General features: G+C 68.8%; 3 protein-coding genes across 5 annotated transcripts; 2 read left to right on the plus strand and 1 right to left on the minus strand.

The window, feature by feature from the left end:
* The first annotated feature begins 606 nt into the window (after positions 1-606).
* On the plus strand, positions 607-4,504 carry LOC118259291 (gap junction gamma-1 protein-like). 3 transcript variants are annotated; one of them, XM_050711558.1, is made up of 4 exons: positions 941-988; positions 1,875-1,893; positions 2,110-3,314; positions 3,414-4,504. In XM_050711558.1, exons 3-4 carry the CDS (start codon positions 2,135-2,137, stop codon positions 3,419-3,421), a joined length of 1,188 nt encoding a protein of 395 aa, XP_050567515.1. In that variant the 5' UTR covers positions 941-988; positions 1,875-1,893; positions 2,110-2,134; the 3' UTR covers positions 3,422-4,504. The 3 variants fall into 3 exon arrangements, with proteins under 3 accessions (XP_050567516.1, XP_035424600.1, XP_050567515.1); XM_050711559.1 differs by lacking the exons at positions 941-988; positions 1,875-1,893 and adding an exon at positions 607-837; XM_035568707.2 differs by lacking the exon at positions 1,875-1,893 and having other exon boundaries at positions 882-988.
* Positions 4,505-5,684: 1,180 nt separating this feature from the next.
* On the minus strand, positions 5,685-7,335 carry INHA (inhibin subunit alpha). The gene is made up of 2 exons (XM_035536821.1): positions 7,077-7,335; positions 5,685-6,418 (listed from the first exon to the last, which is right to left on the minus strand). Exons 1-2 carry the CDS (start codon positions 7,333-7,335, stop codon positions 5,685-5,687), a joined length of 993 nt encoding a protein of 330 aa, XP_035392714.1.
* Positions 7,336-9,276: 1,941 nt separating this feature from the next.
* On the plus strand, positions 9,277-23,151 carry OBSL1 (obscurin like cytoskeletal adaptor 1). Its single transcript, XM_050711661.1, is given in 22 exon segments — positions 9,277-9,950; positions 10,021-10,307; positions 10,914-11,183; positions 11,279-11,539; positions 11,816-12,121; positions 12,245-12,517; positions 12,610-12,861; positions 13,012-13,284; positions 15,544-15,816; positions 16,049-16,324; positions 16,405-16,677; positions 16,893-17,168; positions 17,247-17,350; positions 17,352-17,523; positions 17,742-18,017; positions 20,334-20,603; positions 20,691-20,957; positions 21,196-21,462; positions 21,694-22,086; positions 22,164-22,325; positions 22,467-22,934; positions 23,144-23,151. Coding segments are annotated over 22 exon segments (6,081 nt in total).
* Positions 23,152-24,161: the final 1,010 nt, after the last annotated feature.

The following is a 24,161-nucleotide window of genomic DNA, read 5'->3' on the forward strand; positions in this document are numbered from 1 at the left end:
CACCCGCCATGGGGGCGGGCCCTGCATGCGGGTCCCTTCTCAACCTGCGGTGTTTCCCCGCGTCCCCAGCTTCTGCTCTCCACCCTTCTCCCCATGGCTGGGGCTGCGCTGCCGTGGCTCTTGCTGACTTAGGGCACGGAAGTGACAAGGCCACTGTTACTCAGCGGGCCCAAAATAACCAAAAAGCGTGCTTCAGCAGGGCAAAGCGGCTTTTCCCTGGCTCTCCGGGTTGCACAAGGAGTGGGCTGCTCTGCCCTGGACGTGGTGGGCCTGGCTGACCCAGCGTGGGGATCCCCAGCCTGACAAAAACCTCCGGGGACAATTTTAGCAGCGGAGACAAAGCACGTGGCCGGGGTGCTGTGTGTGGGGTGCAGCTGGGGGCACCTCAAAGCCAGGGAGCTGGCTGGGGGGGGGGGGGGGGGGGGAGAAAGCACCCCTCGCTCTGAAGAGATGGGGGCCACCAGGAGCCCCCGGCAGGTTGTGCTCCACAGGAGAGGTCCTGCCTGCTCCACGTCCTCCCGCTCCTCACGGGGAGGTCCGGCGAGGGAGACCTGGCACCAAACGTGGCAGCACGTTACTCCGTGGGGCTCGCACGCCCAGAGCGCCGCCTCCCTCCCCTCTCAGACCAGGCTCCTGGGGAACTCCCCCCACGTCCCCAAAGCCCACAACCCGGGGTGCCCCAGCGGGAACAGCCCCGACCACCGTGCGCCCAGGGGGGCTGAACTGGCCCCCCGGGGGGGTGCTTCAGCGGCTCCCGGGGGCCCTCCCGGCCCTGAGTCACGGCCGGGCGGAGCGCCCTGCCCGCCGGGAAGTTGCGCGGCCGCGGCGGGCCGGGAGGTGAGAACCGGGTGGCGGCGGGGCGGGGGCGGGGGGGGGGCCGCGTACCGGCGGCGGGCGGGCGCGGGGCGGGGCGGCCCCGGGCCCCTTTGTTCGGCGGGAGGCGGCAGCGCCGCGCCGCCGCTTTGTGCGCCGCTCGTCCCGGAGCGCCGTGAGTGGGGCGGCGGGGGGCTGAGGTGGGGCGGGGGGCTCGGGGAGCGGGGGGCTCGGGGCTCCGCGCTGCCCCGGGGGGCTCCGCGCTGCGCCGGCCGCGGGTGGGCTCCCCTCGGCCACCGGGGGACCCCCGCTCCGGCCCTGGGGTCGGGGCGTTGTGGTGCGGGCGCGAAGCATCCTCCTGCCCGTGGGGGGGCTCCGGGGGGCCTCCCGGGGGACTGGTGCCGCGGGGACATCGAGGGTGGGTGGCCCCAGGGAGCGTGGTGGCCCTGGTGGGCGGGGTTGGGGTGCCCGGTGCCACGCGTGGTGTCCCGCCTGGTGCTTGTGCTGGGGTCTTTGTGGGGAGGGCGCTGAGCCCAGCCACGCAGCCCCCGGCTCTGGCGGAGGGCTGGGAGCAGAACAATAGAGGCACCGGTGGTCTCCTGGAGAGACCTGGCTGGAGGGAGAAGGGCTTGCCCGAGGCTGGGGACACATCCCTTCTGCTGCTGCCCCCGGGCCCGCCGGCAGCCCCGCCACCTGCCTCCCTTGCATCAGCCCAACGCGTGCTGCCGGGTGGCGGTGGCGTGGCTCCTCTTGCGCCTTTGGCCAGAAGCTGGGTTGCTTTCCTCCAAATTTCCTCCCCGACCTCCAGTGCCAGTGGCTTCTCTGGGACTTTTTGCAATTCCCCGGCCGCCCCATGCTGCCCTTTGCCATCGCCCTCCTTCCCCGTGCTCTGCTCCCCCCGCCGTGCCCGCGGCACAGGGTGCAGCATGGCTCGGGGACCTGCCCGGGAGCAGGTGGCAGGCGGGTGCCGGCGCTGGGGTGGAGGGAGCTGTCGCCTCGCCCGCCCTCCTGGCGCTGCCATGCTCCCTTGTTTACCCAGGCCTTGCTGACTCTTCCCCCAGATGTGTCTTGTAAGGGACGGTAAGTGTCCTGGCTTTTCCCCTACTCCCCTGGCTGGCAGCAGCATGGGGAGGAGGTGCTGGGAGCTGCCGGGTGCTCCCCGCTCAATGCTGCCCGGATGCTGCTGGTGGGTAGGGGAAGGGATGTCAGCGCTGGGGTGAAGGACGCTGCTTTGGGGGAGCCAGGCGAGGTGCACTGTAGTTTGTTCCGTGCCTTATTGCCTGCCCTTCCCCGCAGGGTTTGAGCCAACTGCCTGGTCAGGATGAGCTGGAGCTTCCTGACGCGGCTCCTGGAGGAGATCAACAACCACTCGACCTTCGTGGGTAAGATCTGGCTCAGCGTCCTCATCGTCTTCCGGATCGTGCTGACGGCCGTGGGGGGCGAGTCCATCTACTACGACGAGCAGAGCAAGTTTGTCTGCAACACGCAGCAGCCTGGCTGCGAGAACGTGTGCTACGACGCCTTCGCCCCGCTCTCCCATGTTCGCTTCTGGATCTTCCAGATCATCATGGTGGCCACCCCCTCGGTGCTCTACCTGGGCTTTGCCATGCACCGCATCGCCCGCATGCCCGAGTCCTCGCGGCGCCGGGCGCCAGTGGCCTCACGGGGACGCATGCCGGTGGTGCGGCGGGGGGCCGGGCGGGACTACGAGGAGGCGGAGGATGATAACGAAGAGGACCCCATGATCTTTGAGGAGATCGAGGTGGAGAAGGAGAAGAGCACGGAGGGCGGGGAGAAGCACGATGGCCGGCGTCGCATCAAGCAGGACGGGCTGATGCGCGCCTACGTGCTGCACCTGCTGTGCCGCTCGCTGCTGGAGACGGCTTTCCTCTTCGGGCAGTACCTGCTGTACCGCTTCGAGGTGAGCCCGTCCTATGTCTGCAGCCGCAGCCCCTGCCCGCACACCGTCGACTGCTTCGTCTCCCGCCCCACCGAGAAGACCATCTTCCTGCTCATCATGTACGCGGTCAGCGGGCTCTGCCTCTTCCTCAACCTCTGCGAGCTCCTGCACCTCGGCGTGGGGCGCATCCGCGACGCGCTCAGCCAGACCACCAGCCCCCCGCACCCGCCCGGCGGCAGCCCCACGCCACAGTACGCGAAGAAAGCCCCCAGCGCGCCCCCCACCTACCACTCGCTGAAGAAGGAGACGCTGAAAGCTCCCCTGCCCAACGGCAAGCTGGACTACAGGGAGAACCTGGCCAACTCGGCGGCGGAGCGCTTCGCCCTGGCCGGCGCTCCCCCCGAGCACGAGCTGGAGCGGCTGCGCAAGCACCTGCGCATGGCGCAGGAGCACCTGGAGATGGCTTTCCACCTCCAGCCGCCCCCGCAGCCCCCCAGCCCCTCTCGCAGCAGCAGCCCCGAGGCCAACGGCATCGCCGCCGAGCAGAACCGCCTCAACCTGGCGCATGAGAAGGGTGGCAGCGTCTGCGAGAGGACCACGGGTGAGCTGGAGGGGATGGGACGGGACGGATCCAGCTGGGCGGTGTGGGGTGGCGGGGCACCCCCAGGCATGGCTGCTAACCCTCCTCTTGTTCCTGCAGGGCTGTGAGCGCGGAGGACGGCGGGATCGGCCGGTCGGATGCGGCTGCCAGCTCGGGACAGTGACGTGCGTCTGTCCCTTGGGACTGGCCAGGGCATCCCTGTCCCAGTGGGCAGCTATGGGGACTGGGGCTTGGGGAACCTTCCTTCACTGTTCTTAATTTTTTTTAACAAAGGGAATATCTTATTTTTGTACATTTTTATAAGCTCAGCAGCGTGCACCCTGGCATTTTTATACTCCCTTAGTGAAACCCACTCTAGGCCTGCACCTCCCCTCCCTGTCTCCCATTTCACCCCCTTTTCCCTCTCCCACACCCCATTCCCGCAGCATCTCCCACTTGTGCCTCCCCTGTGCCCCCGGTGCTCGCCGTCATCTGCTGCTGAGCACGTGCAGGTCACGGCAGCAGTACTGATACCTGCGGCGTGGGGGCTGCACCCGGGCTCCGGCTGGCCGGGCCATCCCACGGGGCAGGGCACGGAGCTAGAAGCAGAGGTGGCAGCAGGGACCTTTCCTGATAGGAGGGACACGTCCTGGTGGCACTGCTGCTGGAAGGTGTGGTGGGGACACACAGGTCCCTCTTTGCCTCTTCCTTGCCTTTCCCCTTCCCGGCTGCTCTTTCCAGGGGACGAAGAGGTTTCTGGGTGCAGGGGTTCCCTCTGTGGGGGCCCACGCTGTCCCCGAGGGGCTGTGGCAGCGGGGGCAGAGCCGTGGGACACCCTCACACATGGGTACGTACGAGTGGCTGGGGCTGTCCTGCCGGGAATGTGTGCGCAGAGGGCAGGGGCCGGCCTTCCCGTCTCCTCCGCTTCCCTGCCAGCGGCCCTGCTCACTGTGGGGGCAGCCGGGCTTTGGACCAAAGCCGATCCCCTCCTGCTATGGGGCTGGGGCCCCTCTGTGGGGCTGGATCCCCGTCCCACGGTGGGGCTGTGCAGCGCCCGAGCCGGGGTCGGCAGGGAGCCAGTTGGGCATTTCTGATCATCTCAGCACGGGTCGCGCAGTGATTTTGTAGCGTTGTTTTGTACTTGGATGATTGTGACTTTTTTTTTTTTTTTAATATCTATATTCAGTAAAGGCTGGAGACGTTTTGTACTGAACTTCTGCATCCGGTCCTCTGGGAGGAAGGGGTGGGAAGGGGATCCTACGCAGATGGGCTGGGGCGGGCCGGCTGACGCTGCCGAGGGGAGGGAAGGGGCGCTGGGGGCCGTGGTGGGACCCGGCCGTCCCCACTTGGCCTGGGCTGACTCAGTTGCTCCAGCTGTGCAGGGGCGGCTTCGGCTGGGGCAGCCTCTGCTGGCGTGCGGGATTGCTCCAGCAGCCCGTTCCTGCACAGCTGGAGCAGGGGTTTCCTGGCACACACCCCAGTCTGCCGCAGCTGGATGGGATCCTGCCCTCTGGCTCTGGCTCTCCCCTGCCCCACGGCTGGATCAGCCCCGGGTTTCCACCAGCCACCCTGTGCCCCGTTTTTGGCCAGCACACCCCATTCCCTCCCCGGGACAGAGGGTTGGAGCCAGACCCCTCTCAGCAGACCGTTCCCTGCTGCCGCATGCTGGATGTGTGCAGCTCGCCTGTCCCCTCCCTCCTGCAGCCTAAAGCCTCCGGGGAGTTTGCGTCCCGCTGCATAACCACACGCTGCCTCTGCGGCCGTTTCTTGTGGAAGCTGGCACTTTGAGGCTGTTTTTGTAAAAACAGGTTTATTTCACTCATCCCACTAATCTCACAAGCAGGTTGTGCTGCTGGCAGCGGGCTCGCTCGCAGCGCCACGTGCCGCCAGCCTTGGCACCTGTGTGAGCCCCTGGCACACCCATCCCATCCCAGCCCTGGCCCCATCCCTGCCCCAGCAGGTGGCTGTGCTCTGCTGCAGGAGCAGGGACCTGCTTCTGCAGCCCCAGTCTTTTATTTTGGGGTGGGGGGAGAAACAAGGCTGCCTCTGTGGGGCACGCATCGTGCCGGCAGCTCTGCGGAGGGCACTGCCGGTCCTGAGCCCCGTGCCCTGGCTTGCTGCGGGCTGGGCACAGCCCGGGGGCAGGGCTGGCAGCACCAACACACCCAGGACAGCCTGGGGCCACGAAACCTGGCTGGCACAGAGGAGGGTGGCACCACCGAAACCTCCCCTCCGGGTCCTTCTCATCCCTGCCCCGGGCCGTGCAGCTCCCAAGCAAGTGACTCTTCCATCCCCTGGGATGGGATCATCATCTGGGGCTGGGGCAGGGCTGCGGGGGCCCTGGGGGTCAGGGGGGAGCCCCGCGTAGGTCCGGCCGTGCCGTGCCAGGCGCTAGACGCAGGTGCAGTCCTGGGCCAGGATGTTGGGCACCGTCTCGTACTTGAAGGAGTAGCCGCCGTCGGAGGTGGTGCGGACGCGCAGCGAGCGCATGGTGCCGGGCAGCGCGGCGCAGCAGAGCTGCACGCCCAGCCGGTGGCTCAGCCCGTGGCCCTCGGCGCAGCTCCCGTGGCAGTAGTGGAAAACGAAGCTGCTGGGGTGCACGATCCACTTGTCCCAGCCCAGCTCCTCAAAGGAGATGTTGAGGGACGCCCGGCGGCAGTTGGTGTGGGCGGCCACGTCCTCGGACGGGCGCTGCAGCAGGCTGAGGGCGGCCGGGGACCAGGGCACGGCGGAGCGGCGAGCCCTCTCGCCGCCCTTGGCACGCGTGGTGGCCACCAGGAAGGGCATCTTGTCCCCGTCGGCCAGGCAGGGGCAGCCGGGGCAGCGCACCAGGATCACGAAGAGCGGCTGCACCAGGTGGGGCAGCGCGGCGGGGGCGAAGTCAAACACCGTCCAGTGCTCGGGCGTCCGGGACACCGTGGCCGCCACCGGCACCCGGCCCTGCGGGGAGAGGGTCAGCACGTCGGGGGCAGAGTGGTTGGGGGCGGCCGAGGGGCCGGTGTAAAACCAGAGCTGGGCGGACGTCACCGTGCGGCTCAGGGCGTGTGCCGAGGGCTGGAAAAGGTAGGTGAAGATCCCTTCTTCTTCCAGCAGCTTGTCCGGCTGCGTGGGCTCGCACGGCACGTCTGCGGGGAGAGAAAACAGCTCAGGGTGCCGTGCCTGAAGCAGGGGACGGGGCATGGAGGGACCTGTGGGTGTTGCGGGGGGGGTGCCCTGCTGCTGGCACTGTGCAGCTGACACCTAGTGCCACCCGGCAGCCCCTGCGCTGCGCCCGAGCCCCGCTGCAGCTCCAGCTCTGTGGCATGGCTCTGCCTGGCTCTGCTCAGCCCTGCCTGATGCCAGCCTGGCACGGCTGTGGCACCTCGCACCGAGCTCCCCATGGCCTAGGGGCGGGGGATTCAGTCCTCCGGAGCAGCTGGGGCTGTGCACCAGGCAGTGCTCCACGGGGCTGGGGTTGGCTGTGCTGCAGAGGGAGGTCACCGAGCCCCCCTGTGCCATCGGATGCTGTTAATGTGTCCCCTTCCCATAGCATCCTGTCCTACACCCCAGCACCCTGCCCCAACCCCGAGCATCCTGCCCCCTCTGCCAGTGTCCTGCCCCGTCCCTGGGCACCTCGCTCCATCCTTCAGCATCTTGCTCCATCCTTCAGCATCTTGCTCCATCCTTCAGCATCACGCCCCATCCCTTAGCATCCTATCCCCCTACATCCTGCCCCATTCCCAAGCACCCCATGCCCCAGCCCAGCACGCCTCCACCCTCTCCATCCCAGCAGGGCTCTCTCACCTGTGGAAGGGAAGAGGATCACCTGCGACGTGTCCTCCGGCTCCTCGGGCTGCACGTCGGCGCTTTCCAGGACGTCTCTGCGGTGCACCCTCCTCGCCTCCTTCTGGGGCTCCTCCTGCAGGACGGGGGGGCTCAGGTGCTCCAGCACCCGTGCCCGCACCTTGGCCAGGACGAGCTGCCGCTCGGCACCAGCCCCGCTGCAGCTGGCCAGGGCGGCGGGGGGCAGCACGGCGGGCAGCAGGTGCAGGAGGAGCAGCATGGCCGGGGGGCTCGGGGGGCTCTGCCGTGGGGCGCTGCCTGCCAGCCCAGCCCGTCTGCCCGCGGCGCTCCGCCCGGGGCAGGGTGGCATTGAGACGTATCTGACACTGACGCAAACGTCTGCTCGCCCTGAATATTATCTCTGGGCAGCGAGAGCGCTGAGACGTCTGGAATGTGAGGACTGCAAGGACAGTGTGGTCGGGGGGGGGGGGGGGGCACGGCGCCCGGGCAGGGGGGCGCAGGGGGGATGCTGCGGTGGGTGCGTGGGGCTGGGGGAGCAGGCTGCGGGTGGGAAGGCACTGCTGGGATGGATGGGGTGCTCTGGGACAGCTCTGCAGCTCCTGGTGCTGGGTGTCCCGGGGCTGGTGGAAATGCAGATTTTTTTTTTTTTTTTTGGAGCGGGGGGACAGCAGGAGGCTGAGAGTGCGGTTTGGGCAGGGTGATGGTGTGCAGAGCCCTGTGAGGTCCCAGCACGGGGAAGCACATGGGGGAGGCAGGCTGAGCAGGCTGACCCGGTGCTGCAGATGGCTGAGACACCCCGAGGCCGCAGGGTTGGGGGCTGCCCGTCGCCAGGGCACGGGGACAGCAGGGAGAGCCCCGGGCCTGCACCCACCCCGGCTGCAGCCCGCCAGCCGTGCGTCCCACACCCTGTGTGGCACATCCCGCCCCCACGGTGTGCACCCCATCCAACATGCTGCCTGCTGCCCCTGGCTGAGCCCGCACCCAGACCGGGGCTGCTGCACCCCAGAGCCTCCGGGCTGCGGCGCCCTGCCGCCGGGTGCTATACATAGGCCAGCCCTGCCCCGCCGAGGCGCTGAATGGAGCAGGCTCGGCCTTATCAACCCAGCGTGTCATCAGAGGGTATTTTTGGGGACAGCAGCTGCAGGCGTTTGTAACGCTCGGTCCCTGCGTGTTGACGCTGGGGAGCGGAGCTGGGGAAGCGGCAGGAGCAAGGTGCCGGTGCGGGAGCCGCGGGGAAGAGGCGTTGGAGCGAGGTGTGTGTGGGGCAGGGGACGGCGGGGTGACTGGGGAAGGGGGTGGCCGAGGGGGGAGAGGAGCAGCCGAGCCATCGGGGCTGCCTGTGTCTTTCTGGCGGGGCTGCCAGGGGGTGGCCCGTGGGTCTGGGGAAGGTGGCAGGGATGTGTCTGTGTGGGTGCACCGACTGGGGTAAGGTTTGGGGCAGAAGCTGGCCCTCGGGGACGGGCTCTGTCCTACCTTCACCTTTGGCCCAGCCAGGGAATATTTGGGTTTCTCTTTGCTCCTGCTCTCCCCGAGGGAGGCACAAAGGCTTCTGCCCGGCTTGGCCGTGGTGTAGGCAGAGGCCAAAGTGCATGCTCGCCCCGGGGGGTACCGAGCACGCTGCGCTGTGCTGGTGGACGTGGTTACCTGCAGTGCTGCGGACAGAGGCACTGCCTCTGAAAGTAGGACCCGTCTCTCCGGCCATCCCCCTGTCCCGCAGGGGCTTGAGCGACGGATTATGTCCAGTCCTGGCCTTGGCCACCCCCGGTGGGGATCCTGCCCATGGGACCACCTCTTCCCGGGGAACCCCAGCTCCCCTGCCCCGCTGAGCCCGGTGGGAAGCGCCCGGATGCCTCCAGCCCCATGACAGCCCCTTATCAGCACCTGTGCGCTGAGCCAGCCCAGATGCTGCAGGAATGCAGCCCTGCCACCACCCGATACTGCAGGAATGCCCCAGCGGGTGGGGACGGGCCCATGCCGGGGCCAGTCCTTCCTTGGCCGTCCCCATCCCCAGCACCCTGGGGCCCAGCGAGCGGCTGCCTGTGCCCATCTGGGCAGGGCCCCCTCTCTGACCCTGGGCTCGGTGGCTTTGCTCCGGGCATGATGCTCCACACAGGTCCCTCTGCCGCAGCCTGAGCCCCCTCCCTGCTCTCTGCGCCCCCAGGCTGATGCTGCCCGCTGGCCTGCCTGCCTTGAGCCAGTGATGGAGGGGCTTGGGGGAGCCCCCAGGTTCCTGGCCTACCCTCGCGCCTTCACGGTGCAAAGCGGCGCCGACGCCGTCCTGAAGTGCCAGATCACGGGCGAGCCCCGTCCGAGCATCCTCTGGGAGAAGGACAAGACCCCCATCGAGCCCTCGGGCCGCTTCCAAGTGGAGGCCGAGGGGAACGTGTACAGCCTGCTGGTGTCCCGGGTCACCCCCCAGGACAGCGGCCTCTACGTCTGCAAGGCCAAGAACAGCGTTGGTGAGACCTACGCCGCGGCCACGCTCAAAGTGGAGGCGGGGGAGTCATGGCAGGAGGAGGAGGAGGAGGAGGAAGGATGCCCGGGCAGCCAGGCACCCACCTTCCTGGTCGGGCCCTCGTCCCTGCGGGTGTGCCGGGGGGAGGACGTGACCTTCTCCTGCCGGGTATCCGGGCAGCCCTGCCCGCTGCTGGAGTGGGAGAAGGACGGGCACAAGCTCGGCGACCTCTTCGAGAGCAGCCACTTCGCGGTGGGGCAGGCGCCGGAGGACTGGCACTTCCTCAAGCTGTTCGGCGCCCGGCCCCCGGACGCGGGGGTCTATGTGTGCCGGGCACGCAGCGGCTCCCGGGAGGCCCTGGCCGCGGCCGTGCTCCTGGTGGAGCCGCGGGCGATGGATGGGACCCCCGGCAGCTCCCCCTCCAATGGCCCCCAGCTGCTGGCCGAGCGGCAGCCGCGGCGGCACCGGCACGCGGGGACAGGACACCTGGGCACCGGTGCCCAACGGGGTGCCGGGGGCCAAGGCGTTCGCCGTGAGCGCGGGGAAGCACGCCAAGTTTCGCTGCTATGTCACCGGCAAGCCCAAGCCGGAGATCGTCTGGCAGAAGGACGGCAAGCCCCTGGCGCCGAGCCGCCGGCACCTCATCTACGAGGACCGGGAGGGCTACTTCATCCTGAAGGTGCTGTACTGCAAGCCCCAGGACCAGGGGCTGTACGTCTGCACCGCCTCCAACACGGCCGGGCAGACCCTCAGCGCCGTGCAGCTCCAGGTGAAGGGTAGGTGCATGCCCGGGGATGGGTTTGTGGGGTCAGGGGTTTTTTTGCCTGGCAGGCATCTGTGCATGCTGGGGCACCTGGGGTGCATGCAGCACTTTGGGGTCCCTCCCAGATGGGGCTGTGGGATCAAGGCTGTGGGACCATCCCCACGCCTCACCTCCCTTGTGCCCGGTGCTGCCCTGCTCCCCACAGCCCCTGCTGCAAGGTGCCCGCTCCTGCAGCCCCAACAACTCGCTGCTGAGGTGCTGGTGGTGGCATCCTTTTGTTTCTCCAGTCCATGCTGTGCTTCAGCACAGGGAGGCATTGCTTCCTGAGGCTCTGGGTGCTCCCCATACCAAATTCCTCCTTCCCAGCTGCTGCGACCCAAAATAGCTGTCGGGAGCAGGGGTCTGCTGTCTGCCACCCCCGTGGCTGTGCTCCTGACATGGGAGGAATGCGGGGGCCCTGCACACGTGGGTGCTCATGCTCGGTGAGCAGGACGTGGGTGCAGCCTCCCGGGGGTGGGCAGGCTGGTGGTGGTGGTCCCTGGTGCCCGAGGAGGTGGGCAGGAGGGTGCTGTACAGGAGGGTGCTGTGCACCCTCAGCGCCCGTCTCTCCTGGCTGCAGAGCACCGGGTGAGGTTCCAGGTGCAGCTGGAGGACGTGGAGGTGGCGGAGCGGGAGGACGCGGTGCTGGAGTGCCACGTGCCGCTGGAGACCATCCCCACCGCCTGGTTCCTGGAGGACCGGGAGCTGCAGCCCAGCCACAAGTACGTGATGGAGGACCACGGCGTGGTGCGGCGCCTGACCATCCGCGACGCCCGCACCGACGACGACGGCGTCTACCTCTGCCAGATGAAGGACAAGGGGCGCAGCATCGCAGAGGTCTCCGTCCGAGGTGACCTTTTTCAACCACCTCTGTCCCAGCCCTGCTCCTCACTTTCCGGCCAGCCCAGCCCACTCCCCAGCGTCCTCACACGTCTCTTCTCCTAGGGGTGATTGTGAAGAGGCTGCCGCGGAAGCTGGACGTGATGGAGGGGGAGAACGCGGCTTTCTGCGTGGAGACGCGGGAGGCCGTGGAGGGGATCTGCTGGAGCCACAACGGGCTGCAGCTGCACGAGTCGCCCCGCATCGTGCTGAAGAGCTTTGGCAGGACGCACCTCCTGGTGCTGGTGCACGTCACCCGCGAGGACGCGGGCGTCATCTCCTTCACCATCGGGGAGTCGCAGACGTCCTCCCAGCTCCGGGTCAAGTGTAAGGGCCAGGCTGCGTGGAGCTGCCCCACACCCTCCATCCTCCCCATTCACCGGGCGCTGACACGGGGGAGAGGTGGGCTGGCTGCAATGGCACTTTGGGGACAAGGTTTTGAGCAGGGCTCCAGTCTCACTGGCAGACTGCAGAGCCTCGTCACAGGCACTGCGCTGCACCTGGAGCACATCCCAGTGAAAAAGGCTGCCTGCCCCCCATTATCCCCCCCCCAGCCACCCTGCTGGGAGCCTCGCTGCAGCCAACGCAGGCTGTGTGTTGCAGGTGTGAAGCGGGACCCCCCCAGCGCGCCGGTGGCGGCCCAGATGAGCACGGAGCAGAGCAACGCGGCCCTGCTGACGTGGTGCCCCGCGCCCGACGTGCACCACCGCCCGCCCAGCACCTACGTCCTGGAGCGTCGGGAGGCGGCGGGCGGCGAGTGGGTGCAGTGCCTCACCACCGACCTGGCCGGCCGGGTGCAGGTGCTGGGCGACAGCGTGCCCCGCGAGGCCGACTACTGCTTCCGCGTCTGCGCCGTCAACAAGCACGGCCGCAGCGGCCCCGTGGAGTTCCCCGGATCCGTGCATCTCGGTGAGGGTGCAAAGCCCCTTGGGGACCCCTTTGGGGATGTGGGGTGCCCCGCACAGCGTGGGAGCTGCGTGTGGGTGATGGCTGCTGGCAGGCTGCCGGAGCTGAGCTCCCGCTGTGCTGCAGCCCCCGCGGCTCGCCTGGAGAGGGGCTTGCAGGACGCGTGGGTGCGGGACGGCGAGGACGCGCGCTTCTCCCTGGAGCTGTCGGCCTCGGTGCAGGGCACCTGGTTCCTGAACGGTGCGAGGCTGGGGGATGAGGAGGGTGGCCGGTACGGCGTGCAGCACTGCAGGACGGAGCACTCGCTGCTGATCCGGGGAGCGCAGCTGGCCGAGAGCGGTGCCACGGTCACCTTCATGGCTGGCGGTGTGCGAGACTCGGCCACGCTGCACGTGCAAGGTGAGCGGGCGCTCGCCCTGGGGTCCTGCAAGTGAAAGAGCGGCAGGTGGGGAGCTGCCTCTAATGTTTTTATCCTCTGCGCTGGTTCCCAGCCCCGCCGGCCCGCATCGCCCCGGTGCCCGAAGCCCAGCGGCTCCGGGAGCTGCCGTCGGGGCTGCCGGTGCTGCTGGAGTGCGAGGTGTCCCCGGAGGGAGCCCCCGTCTGCTGGCTGAAGGACGGCGAGGCCGTGCCCCTGGACGGCGTTATCGCCATGCAGGCGGAGGGCTGCGTGCGGAGGCTGCTCATCCGCTCAGGCCACCCCCGCGGACGCCGGTACCTACACCTGCGACACCGGGGACGACGCCGTGAGCTTCGTGGTGACCGTGACGGGTGAGCTGGGCACCGCGGGCACGAGCTTGGATGTGACTTCATGTGCCCTTGCCCCTCTCCTTATCCCCGGGGCTGGGAGCTGCCACCACGTGGGTGCCTGCGCTGAGCCCCCTGTCCCCGGGCAGAGGCGCCGGTGAGGATCGTCAGCTCCAACGAGGGGGCCCCCCACGCCTACACGGCCGGGCAGCGCGTGGAGCTGTGGTGCCAGCTGTCCCGCGCCGAGGCCCCGGTGTGCTGGTACAAGGACGGGGAGGAGGTGGAGGCGGGCGAGAGCCTGGTGCTGGAGCGCGAGGGGCCGCGGTGCCGGCTGGTGCTGCCCTGCGCCCGGCCGCAGGACGCGGGAGAGTTCGTCTGCGACGTGGGCGGCGACTCCGTCTTCTACAACATCACCGTGGCAGGTGGGTGTGTGGGGACACGTCCCGGGGCGGTGCATGGCCAGAACCAAAGGGGAAAGGTGTTGGTGGCACATCAGAGATGCTCTTGGTGCCTGCTCAGCAGCATACCCGTCAGGCAGGGATCTCTGTGGCAGTTTTGGTGCGTAAGACCACCGGGACTGGCTGGCAGACCGGGCAGCTTCCTCGGTCACCCTGCAGCCCTGCGGGCTGGCACCCAGCATCCCTGCACTGGGGTGTTTGCTGCTCGGTAAACAAAACCTCCCTCAAGGGTCTAAAAATAGTGGGTAGGAGCACCGGCACCTGGCGTGGGGTGACTCGCAGCTGGAGGCTGAGCTGACGGACAGCTTTAATTGCTGACCTGAAAATTAGTGGTTGCTTGGATACTGGTGATCCAGCCCGGTTTGCTGCCTGCACGCGGGGCCGGCACCGCGCAGCGGCTCCCCCGGTCGCAGGGCGGTTGTTGGCACGGGTGGGTGGCGGCTCAGATGGCAAAAGATAATGAAACCTGAAAAGGAGTGAAAGGCTTCCTGTTGCTGGCCCCAAAACACACAATCCCACAAACACAGGAAGGCCACGGGGGCAGAGGGAAAGCCTGGTGACAGGTCAGTTTGAGTGCAGCGATAAAAGCTCTCCGCAGCAGCAGGAGGTGGCCAAGGGGGGAAGTTTAATGGCAGGGCATGCAGGTGCACGGTGTGATGGGTGATAAGAGAGGCTGGGAGAAACAGCAAAATGGTAGCTGCTGGGAGGGGGAAGAAAGAAGGGATTTTAGCGTGATGGAGTCAAAATCACCCACGGAAAGGACAGGCAGTGGCTGGAGTGCTTTGGATGCAGGAGGCATCATCTGTCCCGTGGCAGTTTGGTGCATGGGAAGTTCAGCTCCTGTAACGCCAGGGAGGGGAAGCACCAGCTGCTGGAGCTCGGCCTTTCAGCCCGGCAGCTTGGCATACCACAGGCTCAAGGGTCTTAGGGAGCCCGGCTCGGTTAGCTCAGTGCTGGGTCACTGGGTAACGGGTACCGGTGTCAGCGGGGCGCGAGGGGGTGCCGCAGCCTGGGGCTGTGCCCGCTCTGGCAAGGAGGCAGGTTTGGCTGGGGGCAGCGGCGCTGCCGCTGCGGCACGCTTGGATTCCCCCAGGCATCCCAGCTATCCCCCAGGCTGCTGCAGTGCATGAGCCCAGCTGCCCACAGCCCCGACATCCCCAGATGCCTCCGGGTTTTCTGGCAGCTGCCGGGCGCTGGGGGTCCCTGGGGCCATCGGTGGGGCTGGAGCATCGCCCCCTCCTCCGTGTAGGGCTTCCTGCATGCAGAGCCCTCCAGGTGGTGGCTGCGGGTGGATTTGCACCGTGGCTGTGCTTCCTCAGCTTCAGAGGTTTTCTGTTTGTGGGGCCCATTTCCACCTCCGCATCTCCGTGCTGGAGCTCTCGGCCCGTCTCACTCTGTCTGGCCCTGCCGTGGGCTCGCTGCCCGCTTCCCAAGGGATTAACACCGCCCGCTGCTCTGAAGGGGGCTCTGGGGGCATGGGGAAATAGCGGACCCAAGCAGGAGGTCGGGGGTTTCAGGTTCAGTGTCCCCAGCGACGTGATTGCTTTTAGCAGGCCCCTCTGGGCAGGGAGCCGCGGGGCGTTTGATCAGGGCGCGGGGCGGATGCAGGCTCGGCACGGTGCAGGTCAGTCCCTGCGAGCTGGCCGGCTGCCACTGCTGCCCTGCGGTGCGCTGCCGAGTGCCGGCACCGAGCCCTGACGGGGCCTGAAAACCCCTCGGATGGTGGCAGAGCAGACCCAGCACGGGGCCGGGACAAGGGCAGGTCACTGCAGTCGCGTGCCGGCAGGGTGCTTTAGTGCCAGCCGTGCCCCGTGCCACCCGCGGCCGGGCTGAGCACCCGCGGCACGGACCCGGCCAGCTACAGCCCGCTGCAATGCGGGACGTGGTGGTGGGAGCACCCACAGCCACACAGGGGCCGCATCCTGACCTCTTGAGGGCTTCTCAACAGGGTGTCCCGGGGGGTGAGCAGGAAGGATGGGGACTGGCACCATGCGGGGATTTACAGCCAGGCTGGAAGTTGGGGCACCGGAGGGGAGAGAGCAGAGGGAGCCCCGGAGCAGGGCAGCCCAACCGCTTGTGCCATGCAGGACATGGATCAGGTGTTGGCTTCCAGCTTTAAATACCAGTGAGCAGGCGAAGCCTGTTGCCCCACACAGGGCTTTGCATTGCCCCACTGTCAGCTCGGGTCGACCCACCCGCGCTGAGCCCCCTGTCCCTGGGCAGAGGCGCCGGTGAGGATCGTCAGCTCCAACGAGGGGGCCCCCCACGCCTACACGGCCGGGCAGCGCGTGGAGCTGTGGTGCCAGCTGTCCCGCGCCGAGGCCCCGGTGTGCTGGTACAAGGACGGGGAGGAGGTGGAGGCGGGCGAGAGCCTGGTGCTGGAGCGCGAGGGGCCGCGGTGCCGGCTGGTGCTGCCCTGCGCCCGGCCGCAGGACGCGGGAGAGTTCGTCTGCGACGTGGGCGGCGACTCCGTCTTCTACAACATCACCGTGGCAGGTGGGTGTGTGGCACAGCGGCAGCCCCCTGCCCCTTCTCCTGCCCTCGCCTCCCCCTTGCTGCCTGCGCTGGCTCCCTGCTGTCCCACCGCGGGATGCAGCAGCTGCAGCTCCTCGGCAGGGCCGGCTGCTCCATCTCCTGCCGGGGCAGCCCAGGGCCCCCACAGCCCACCCTGTGTGTGGGCCAGGCACGGGGGATACAGCCCAATCCCTGGTCCTCTTGGTCCTCCCAGCCCCGCCGGCCCGCATCACCCCGGTGCCCAAAGTCCGGCAGCTCCAGGAGGTGCTGGCGGGGCTGCCGGTGCTGCTGGAGTGCGAGGTGTCCCCGGAGGGAGCCCCCGTCCGCTGGCTGAAGGACGGCGAGGCCGTGGTGCCCTCCGAGACCCTGGCCATCCAATCGGAGAGATGCTTGCGGAGGCTGCACGTCCCCGCAGCCGCACTGTCGGACTCTGGGACGTACACCTGCGATGCCGGGGACGATGCCGCCAGCTTCAGGCTGACTGTGATCGGTGAGCTGCCGGGGGTGACATCCTCGCCTGGGGCTCATGCACCGCCTTGTCACCGCGCTGAGCCCCCTGTCCCCGGGCAGAGGCGCCGGTGAGGATCGTCAGCTCCAACGAGGGGGCCCCCCACGCCTACACGGCCGGGCAGCGCGTGGAGCTGTGGTGCCAGCTGTCCCGCGCCGAGGCCCCGGTGTGCTGGTACAAGGACGGGGAGGAGGTGGAGGCGGGCGAGAGCCTGGTGCTGGAGCGCGAGGGGCCGCGGTGCCGGCTGGTGCTGCCCTGCGCCCGGCCGCAGGACGCGGGAGAGTTCGTCTGCGATGCTGGGGACACTTCTGTGTCCTACCACGTCGTGGTGGCAGGTTGGTGGTACAACTGGGATGCCATAGGGAAAGGGAAGCTGGGCTGCGATGTGCGCCCTTTGCTCCTGCCCTGCAGCAGCTCTGCCGCCGTGTGCTGGGGGGAGAGGCTGTGACCCGGCACCTGCACAGCCCCGGGGACGGGGACGCAGGTGAGGGTAAGCAGCGGGAGGAGCGGCGTGGCGAGCAGCTCTCACCCTTCCTCTGTGCCCCGCCAGAGCCGCGAGTCAGGATCCTGCACCCCGCGCAGCGCTCGCTGGAGCTGCTGGTGCTGGCTCCGGGGCGCGTGGAGCTGCGGTGCGAGCTGTCCGTGCCCGACGCCCCCGTGCGCTGGTTCAAGGACGGGCTGGAGGTGGACGAGTCCGACAACCTGCGGCTGCTGGTGGAGGGCGCCCGGCGCTGCCTCCTCATCCCCAGGAGCAGCGCGGAGGACACGGGCGAGTACATCTGCGAGAGCAAGGACGAGGCCGTCTCCTTCGACGTCAAGGTGTCAGGTTAGTGGGGAGCCTTTCCCAGCCCGGGTGAGGGTGACTGGCTCCTGCTTGGAGCTGTGGGTACTGCTGTCCTTGCAGAGCCCCCGGTGATGATCCTGCAGCCACGGAGACCTCCCCCGGTTGTGAAGGCATCCCCGGGGGACACGGTGACGCTGGCCTGCGAGCTGTCCCGCGCGGATGCGCCCTGTGCGCTGGGCCAAGGAGGGCGTCAGGCTGGAGGCTGGGGGCAGCCTGGTGCTGGAGGAGGAGGGTGCCCACCGGCGCCTGCTCATCCCTGCTGCTCGAGCCGAGCACTCTGGAAAATATGCCTGCGATGCTGGCGATGACATGGTGACCTTCACCGTCCAAGTGTCCGGTGAGCGAGGGGCTGGGGCGCTGGGTGCTGGGCGCGTGGACACGGGGCACTGTGCACCCATGGATTTGGGGGGCTGTGGTCAAAGCTGGTGGTGGGGGTCCTCCCCTCAGCACCCGTGCTGTGGGCAGCCCCCTGGCACGGCTCCCCACGGGCCAGACCTCGCACGAGGGGCTCCCGGCCGTGGTTAATGGTAGCTGTGGTGCTGAGCGGTGCCGCAGACCCCCCCGTCAGGATTCTGGAGAGGGACGCGCTGCTGACCCGCCGGCGCTGCCGGGCCATGGAGGACCTGGTGCTGGAGGTGCTCCTCTCGCACGCCCACGGGGAGGTGAAGTGGTACAAGGACGGGGAGAAGCTGCAGGACACGGGGCACGTGCGGCTGGAGGAGGACGGGGCGCGCCGCTCGCTCGTCGTCCTGGGTGCCACGGGCGGGGATGCAGGGGAGTACCTCTGCGACACCCGTGACGACAGCATCATCTTCTGCGTCGCCGTGGAAGGTAAGGGGGAGCTCCCTCGCGGGACGGCACCACCCAAGGGTGCAGCGGATCCTCCCAAGGGTGCACTTGGTGCTGACAGAGGCTGAATGCTCAGGACAGGACGCAGGGAGCCTTCCTCTCCCCCCACCCCACAACGTCACCCTGCAGCCAGAGCCACCGGCTGTGGCTCCCGGTGTCACACCGTGTCTCTCTCCAGCTCCAGAACCACCGGTGACCATCGTGGGGAACACGGGCACCACGGAGCACCGCTGCCTGCTGGCCGGGGAGGACCTGGTGCTGGCCTGCGAGCTGTCCCGTCCCGATGCTGCCGTGCGCTGGCTGCGGGACGGCCGCGAGGTGCAGCTGGGGGAGCGGGTGCAGGCGGTGTCCCGCGGGGCGCTGCGGGAGCTCACCGTGCGGGCGGCACAGCCCGGGGACTCGGGGTGCTACGTCTGCGACGCTGCCAGCGACCGCATGGTGACGAGCGTGGAGGTGGCAGGTGAGAGGGCGGATGTCCCTCGCTCCCCTGGTGCCACAGCCCCACGTGGCGTCCTCCTCTCCTGCGTGTCCTGAGGCTAACCCAGTGCTGGCGAGGGGAGGGGACAGCTCTGTGACCTGCTGGTGGCAGGGGACAGGGTAGCAGCACCAGGGGAGGGGGGGAGTCCTGTCCCCAAGTCCTGCTGGAGTTGTCAGCCAAGAAGGGGCATGTCAGGGCCGTCAGACGCATACCTCCTGCCTCCCCAGGCAGGGGCTGGTTAAATTTATCCTTGGCCGGCTCCCAGGCGCCTCTCCTCCTGCTCTGGCTGCCAAGGGCTGAGCTCAGCCCCAGACTTTATCAGCTGGGGATAGCGGGCCGCGCGGGGTGGGAGAGGGGTGGTGCAGGCAGGTATCCCCGATCCCAGCAAGGCGCTTGGGTTGGGGAGGGGGGTGGAAATTAATGGCTCCAACCCAGCTGCTGGGCTGCTTCTGCAGGGGGGGTGCAGGAGCAGGCTCTCTCAGCATTCCTGCCTGGGGCCCTGTCCTCGGGGGGAGCTTAGCTGCCAGATGTGACCAGCCTGCCTCATAGAGACCCCCAGTCAGCCCCGCTGTGACCCACAGCAACCCCCAGTGACTCGGGCACCCCTCAGCTGGTTGCACTGTCACCCCACTGCCCCTGCTCTGTGGCGAGGTGCTGTGGCACCGCAGCAGTCCCCACCATCAGCAGCATCACCCTGTCCCTGCGGCGGTCACCCCTGACCCGTGCCATGTCCCCCCGCGCACCGCAGCGCAGCCCGTGCGCATCGTGAACAAGGAGGAGGCGCAGAGCCCGCTGGAGGTGCTGGAGGGGGACAGCGTCACGCTGGTGGCCCGGCTGTCCCCGGAGGCGGCGGCGGCGCAGTGGCAGAAGGACGGGCAGACGCTGCGCTCGGGCGGGCGGCTGCTGGTGTGCAGCGAGGGCCCCGCGCGCAGCCTCACCATCAAGCAAGCGGAGCTGGGCGACGCCGGCGTCTTCCTCTGCGATGCCGGCGACGACGAGGTGAACTTCACGCTGCACGTCAAGGGTAAGCCTGCCGAGATGTCCCCCGAGGGGCCAGGACCGGTGTCCCTCGTCCCAACACCGGGCTGAGCCCCCGCTCCCCATCACAGAGGCGCCCGTGCTGTTCGTGAACAAGCAGGAGGAGCGGGAGAAGCTGCTGGTGCTGGAGGGTGGCAGCGCCGTGCTCTCCGCCGTCGTGTCCAAGGAGCGAGCCGACATCACCTGGCTGGGTCCCCAGCGGCACGTGGTGGCCGGCGAGCGCTGCCAGCTGCGGCAGGACGGCCGCGTGCACAGCCTGGTCCTCTGCAACGTGGCCAAGGAGGACGCCGGTGTCTACACCTGCCTGTCCCCCCACGACCAGATGCAGTTCGACGTCAGCGTCCGGGGTGAGCATCGCTGGGGGGGGACACGCCGCGGCGCACTGGGGGGGACCCTCCTGCTGATGCACGGGGCTCGGCTGTGCAGAGCTGCAGGTGAAGTTCCTGCGCGGCCTCTCGGACGTGCGCGCGCGGCAGGGCGAGACGGTGGTGCTGTGGTGTGAGCTGTGCAAGGCCAGGGGCGACGTGGTGTGGCTGAAGGACGGGCGGCCGCTGGCGCCCAGCGCCCGCCGGGAGGTCCGGGTGCAGGGGCGAGAGCGCTCGCTGGTGCTGAGCCGCGTGGGGCCCGAGGACGCCGGCGAGTACTGCTGCGAGTCCAACGACGACCGGACGCTGGCCACGCTGACGGTGCAGGGTGAGCACAAGCCCCCTGCGCTGGGGGCCCCCAAAACTCCAGCACCCGCCCCGTGCCGGGGGGCACTCGCCCTGACGCCCCCGCTGCAGTGCCCAGGGTGGTGGAGATCATCGCGGAGCTGCACAGCCTGACGGTGCTGGAGGGGGACGACGCCACCTTCAAGTGCATGGTGTCCCCCGAGGATGTGGCCGTGGCGTGGCAGCTGAACGGGCAGCCCGTGGTCCCCAGCGAGCGGCTGCTGGTGGCCAGGAGCGGGCTGTGCCACAGCCTCACCGTCCGGCGGTGCCAGCCGGCCGACGCGGCCACCGTGACGGCCAACGCCGAGGGGCTGCTGAGCACGGCCCGGCTGAGTGTGCAAGGTGAGTGTGAAGGGGACGAAGGGACGGACCCGCACGGGCAGCCCCGGGGCCGCACGTCGACCCCGTGCCCACACCTTGGCCCTGCAGAGGCGCAGGTGCTGTTCGTGCAGAAGCTGCGGGACGTGGTGGTGGAGGAGGAGCAGGATGCGTGCCTGGAGGTGGAGGTGAGCCACGAGGCGGCCGAGGTGCAGTGGCTGAAGCAGGGCGTCCTCCTCCAGCCCAGCGGCAAGCACCAGCTGCAGGAGTCGGGGCGCCGGCGCACCCTCACCATCCGCAGCGTCAGCCCCTCCGACCGCGGCACCTACCGCTGCGAGAGCCTGCATGACCGCACGCAGGCCAAGCTCAGCGTGGAGCGTGAGTACCGCCTGGCCCCGCGGGGACGGACGGGGATGGGGGTGTGGGCTCCTCCTGCTGCAGGGAAGGGCTGTGCTCGGACAGGGAGGTGGGCAGCGGGGCTGGGGATGGGCAGTGGGAAGGCAGCAGTGGGAGCCTGGTAAACAGGGCTGAATTCGGGGCTCGCTCCAGCAAGGACTGGGTAGGTGGAGGCTCTGGGGCGTGGGTGAGCACCGCTCATCAACGTGGTCCCTCGCAGCCCGCAAGGTGTCGATCCGGAGGCCGCTGGCAGACGTGGAGACCTTCGAGAAGGAGACAGCCACCTTCCTCCTGGAGCTGTCCCACGCCGGCGTGCCCGGGGTGTGGGCACGGGGCGGCGTGCGGGTGAAGCCCAGCGGCACGTGCCGGATCAGCGCCACGGGCTGCGCGCACAGCCTGACGCTGGAGGGGCTCACGCTGCAGGACTCGGGCACCGTCACCTTCACCACCGACACCCTGCGCTGCAGCGCCCGCCTGCTCGTGCGGGGTACGGCACTGGGGGGGCATGGGGACCCAGCGCTGCTTGTCCTCCAGCCGGGGAGGTGGCAGGGCTGAGCAGGGCCACTCTGGGCACGTGCTGGCACGTGCGGAGCTTGCCCATAGCGGTGCCTGGAAGCCCTGCGATGAGCTCCCCCAGGCACCGCTCCCATCCCTGCACCCCCGAGCCGAAGCCTTTCTCCCCTGAAACCTCCCTCCACCCTGTGTCCTCTCCCCTCAGAGCCTCCCATCACCATGCTGAAGCTCCCGCGGGATCTGGGGGTCCCGGAGTCGGGGGTCGCCACCTTCGAGTGCGAGCTGTCTCGCCCCACCGCCGAGGTGAAGTGGCTCAAGGTGAGGCCTCACAGCCACCCCACCCAGGCTGACAGCAGCACCCTCATCCCCCGGCCGGGGCTGCGGGCAGGGCAGGCGGGGGACACGCAGCCCCCCCGGCACCCCCTGACCCCGCTGCCCGCACAGGACGGCAGGGAGCTGCGGCCAGGGCCCCACTGCCGCATCTACTCCGTGGGTCGGCGCCGCCTCCTGCAGCTTGGCCACTGCGAGCTGCCCGACGCCGGGGTCTACACCTGCGATGCGGGCGACTGCCAGGCCTCCGCCACGCTGCACGTCCACGGTACGGCCCCTGGACACCCTCCCCCTGCGGAGGTGCTGGCGCCCGCCCGGTCCCAGCACCCTGCCCCTGTCCCGCAGAGCACCAGGTCCGCGTGGTGCAGGAGCTGCAGGACGCCCGCGCGCGAGAGGGTGACAACGCCGTCTTCACGTGCGAGGTGTCCCACGGGGACGTGGCGGGCGAGTGGTTCCGCGACGGGGAGAAGATCAAGGTGTCCAGCACGGTGAAGATACGGCAAGAAGGTGCCGCCTGCATCGCGCACCGGGCAGCCTGCATACCCGTTTTGGGGCTGGGAAAGGGAGAGCTCCATTTGGCGTGGATTGTAGGGCCGGGCAGGGTCCCAGCACCCCGCTTACTGGGGTGCCCATCTCCACCCCCCGCAGGGACCCGGCACTTCTTGCTGCTCTGCGCCGTGCGCCCCGAGGACGCGGGACGCATCCGTTTTGCGGCCAGGACAGCCGCCTCGGAGGCCAGCCTGCAGGTGGAAGGTAGCTCGTGCGCGGGGTGGCCGGGCTCTAGCGCCGTGACGGTGACACGGTCGGCCCGTGGCGTCCCGATGCTGATGTCCCTGCCCCGCACGCCAGCGCTGCCCATCAGGATCGTGAAGCCGCTGCGGGACAAGACGGTGCTGGCGCGGCACAAGGCGACGCTGGAGTGCACGGTGTCGCACGCCCGGGGCCGCGTGCGCTGGCTGCGCGGGGACACCGAGATCTTCGCCGGGGACAAGTACGAGATCTGCAACCTGGACTGCTACCGCACGCTCATCATCCACCGCGTGGGCCCCGAGGATGAGGACTCGTACACCTGCGACGCCTTCGATGACCGCTCCACCGCGCGGCTCCTCGTGGAGGGTGAGCGGGGAGGGGACCCCACGGGGACGGGGTCACGCCGGGAGCCCCCAGCAGTGACCCCACAGCCTCCCTCGCCCCTGCGCTCATCCCTGGCACCCTGCCCTCACCCGCCATCACTTGGAGGGGCTGATGCCTGGGGTGGTGCCCTGTTGGGACACCCCGAGTGCGCCCACTACCCCCAAGGATGCTGACACGCTCTGTCCCTGCAGGAAGCTAGGCGCCAGGATGCAGCACGGGGGCTGTGTGCAGATGGAAGGACAGACGGCGGTGCTGGGAGACGGGGTCGCATTTCCCCCGGGACGCACAGGCAGAGGGAGACCATCTCCGTCCTGCCCCGGCCTCATGGCTCTGCATTAAACAGCCTTTTTTTTCCGACGTGGCTTCTTCCTCCCCAGCGCTGGGTCCCTGCCCAGCACGGCAGGGCAGCGGGTCCCCACGGGGCACAGACCTCGGGGTCCCGCTCCCCCCTGCCCCCCCGGCGCAGCCCCCACCTTGGCACGCCGGCTCCGAAAGGCTCTTTACTGCGCGGCCGTGGCCTCAGCAGCGTTTGGCACATTTACAAAAGAGGCTGGGAAGGGGGACGGCGGCGCGGCGCTGCGGACACGGCGTGGCAGAAACATGCAGTTCCTGGGGCAGCAGCCGGGGACGAGACGGCACCCCGGGGGGGGGGCACCCCGGTCTGGTCCCAGCGCCGTCCCGCCTGCCCGGCTGCGGGGAAGTCCTGGCTCACTCCGTAATAAATTAATACAAATCACAGCAAGAGAAGTATGTACAGGGCGGGAGCCTCTGTCTGCAGCAGCGCTCTGGGCAGGGGCTCCTGCCCTGCCCCGCAGAGGTGCTGCCCCCAGGCCCCCCCAGCCGCTACAAAATCCCGTCGCCAGCAACACCGCGATGGCCTCTGGTGCTGCAGGGGTCCCTGAGGCAGCCCGGCCTCACCCAAAAGCTGGATCCCTCGTCCTGTCTCCCGTCAAAACCTTTGAGGGAGATGTACGCGGTGCCCCGCCAGTGCAGCTCGTGCTGGATGGGTGCCGCCTGCTCCCCGGTGCCTCCACCCCACGGCAGCATCCCCACGGGGACCGCCGGGCCTGGGCAGCCTCTGCCCCAGGACTGCCCCGGTCCAGCCCAGGAAAAGCGAGGTGGGGCAGGCAAAGCTGCTCTGGGGGCAAGGAGGGTGCCTAGGGCAGGGGGGTCCCTTGAGGAGGCAGGTTTTGGGGAGCGCTGCCCCGG

The sequence above is a fragment of the Cygnus atratus genome, chromosome 6, assembly GCF_013377495.2.
Source record: "Cygnus atratus isolate AKBS03 ecotype Queensland, Australia chromosome 6, CAtr_DNAZoo_HiC_assembly, whole genome shotgun sequence".
NCBI classification, from domain to species: domain Eukaryota; kingdom Metazoa; phylum Chordata; class Aves; order Anseriformes; family Anatidae; genus Cygnus; species Cygnus atratus.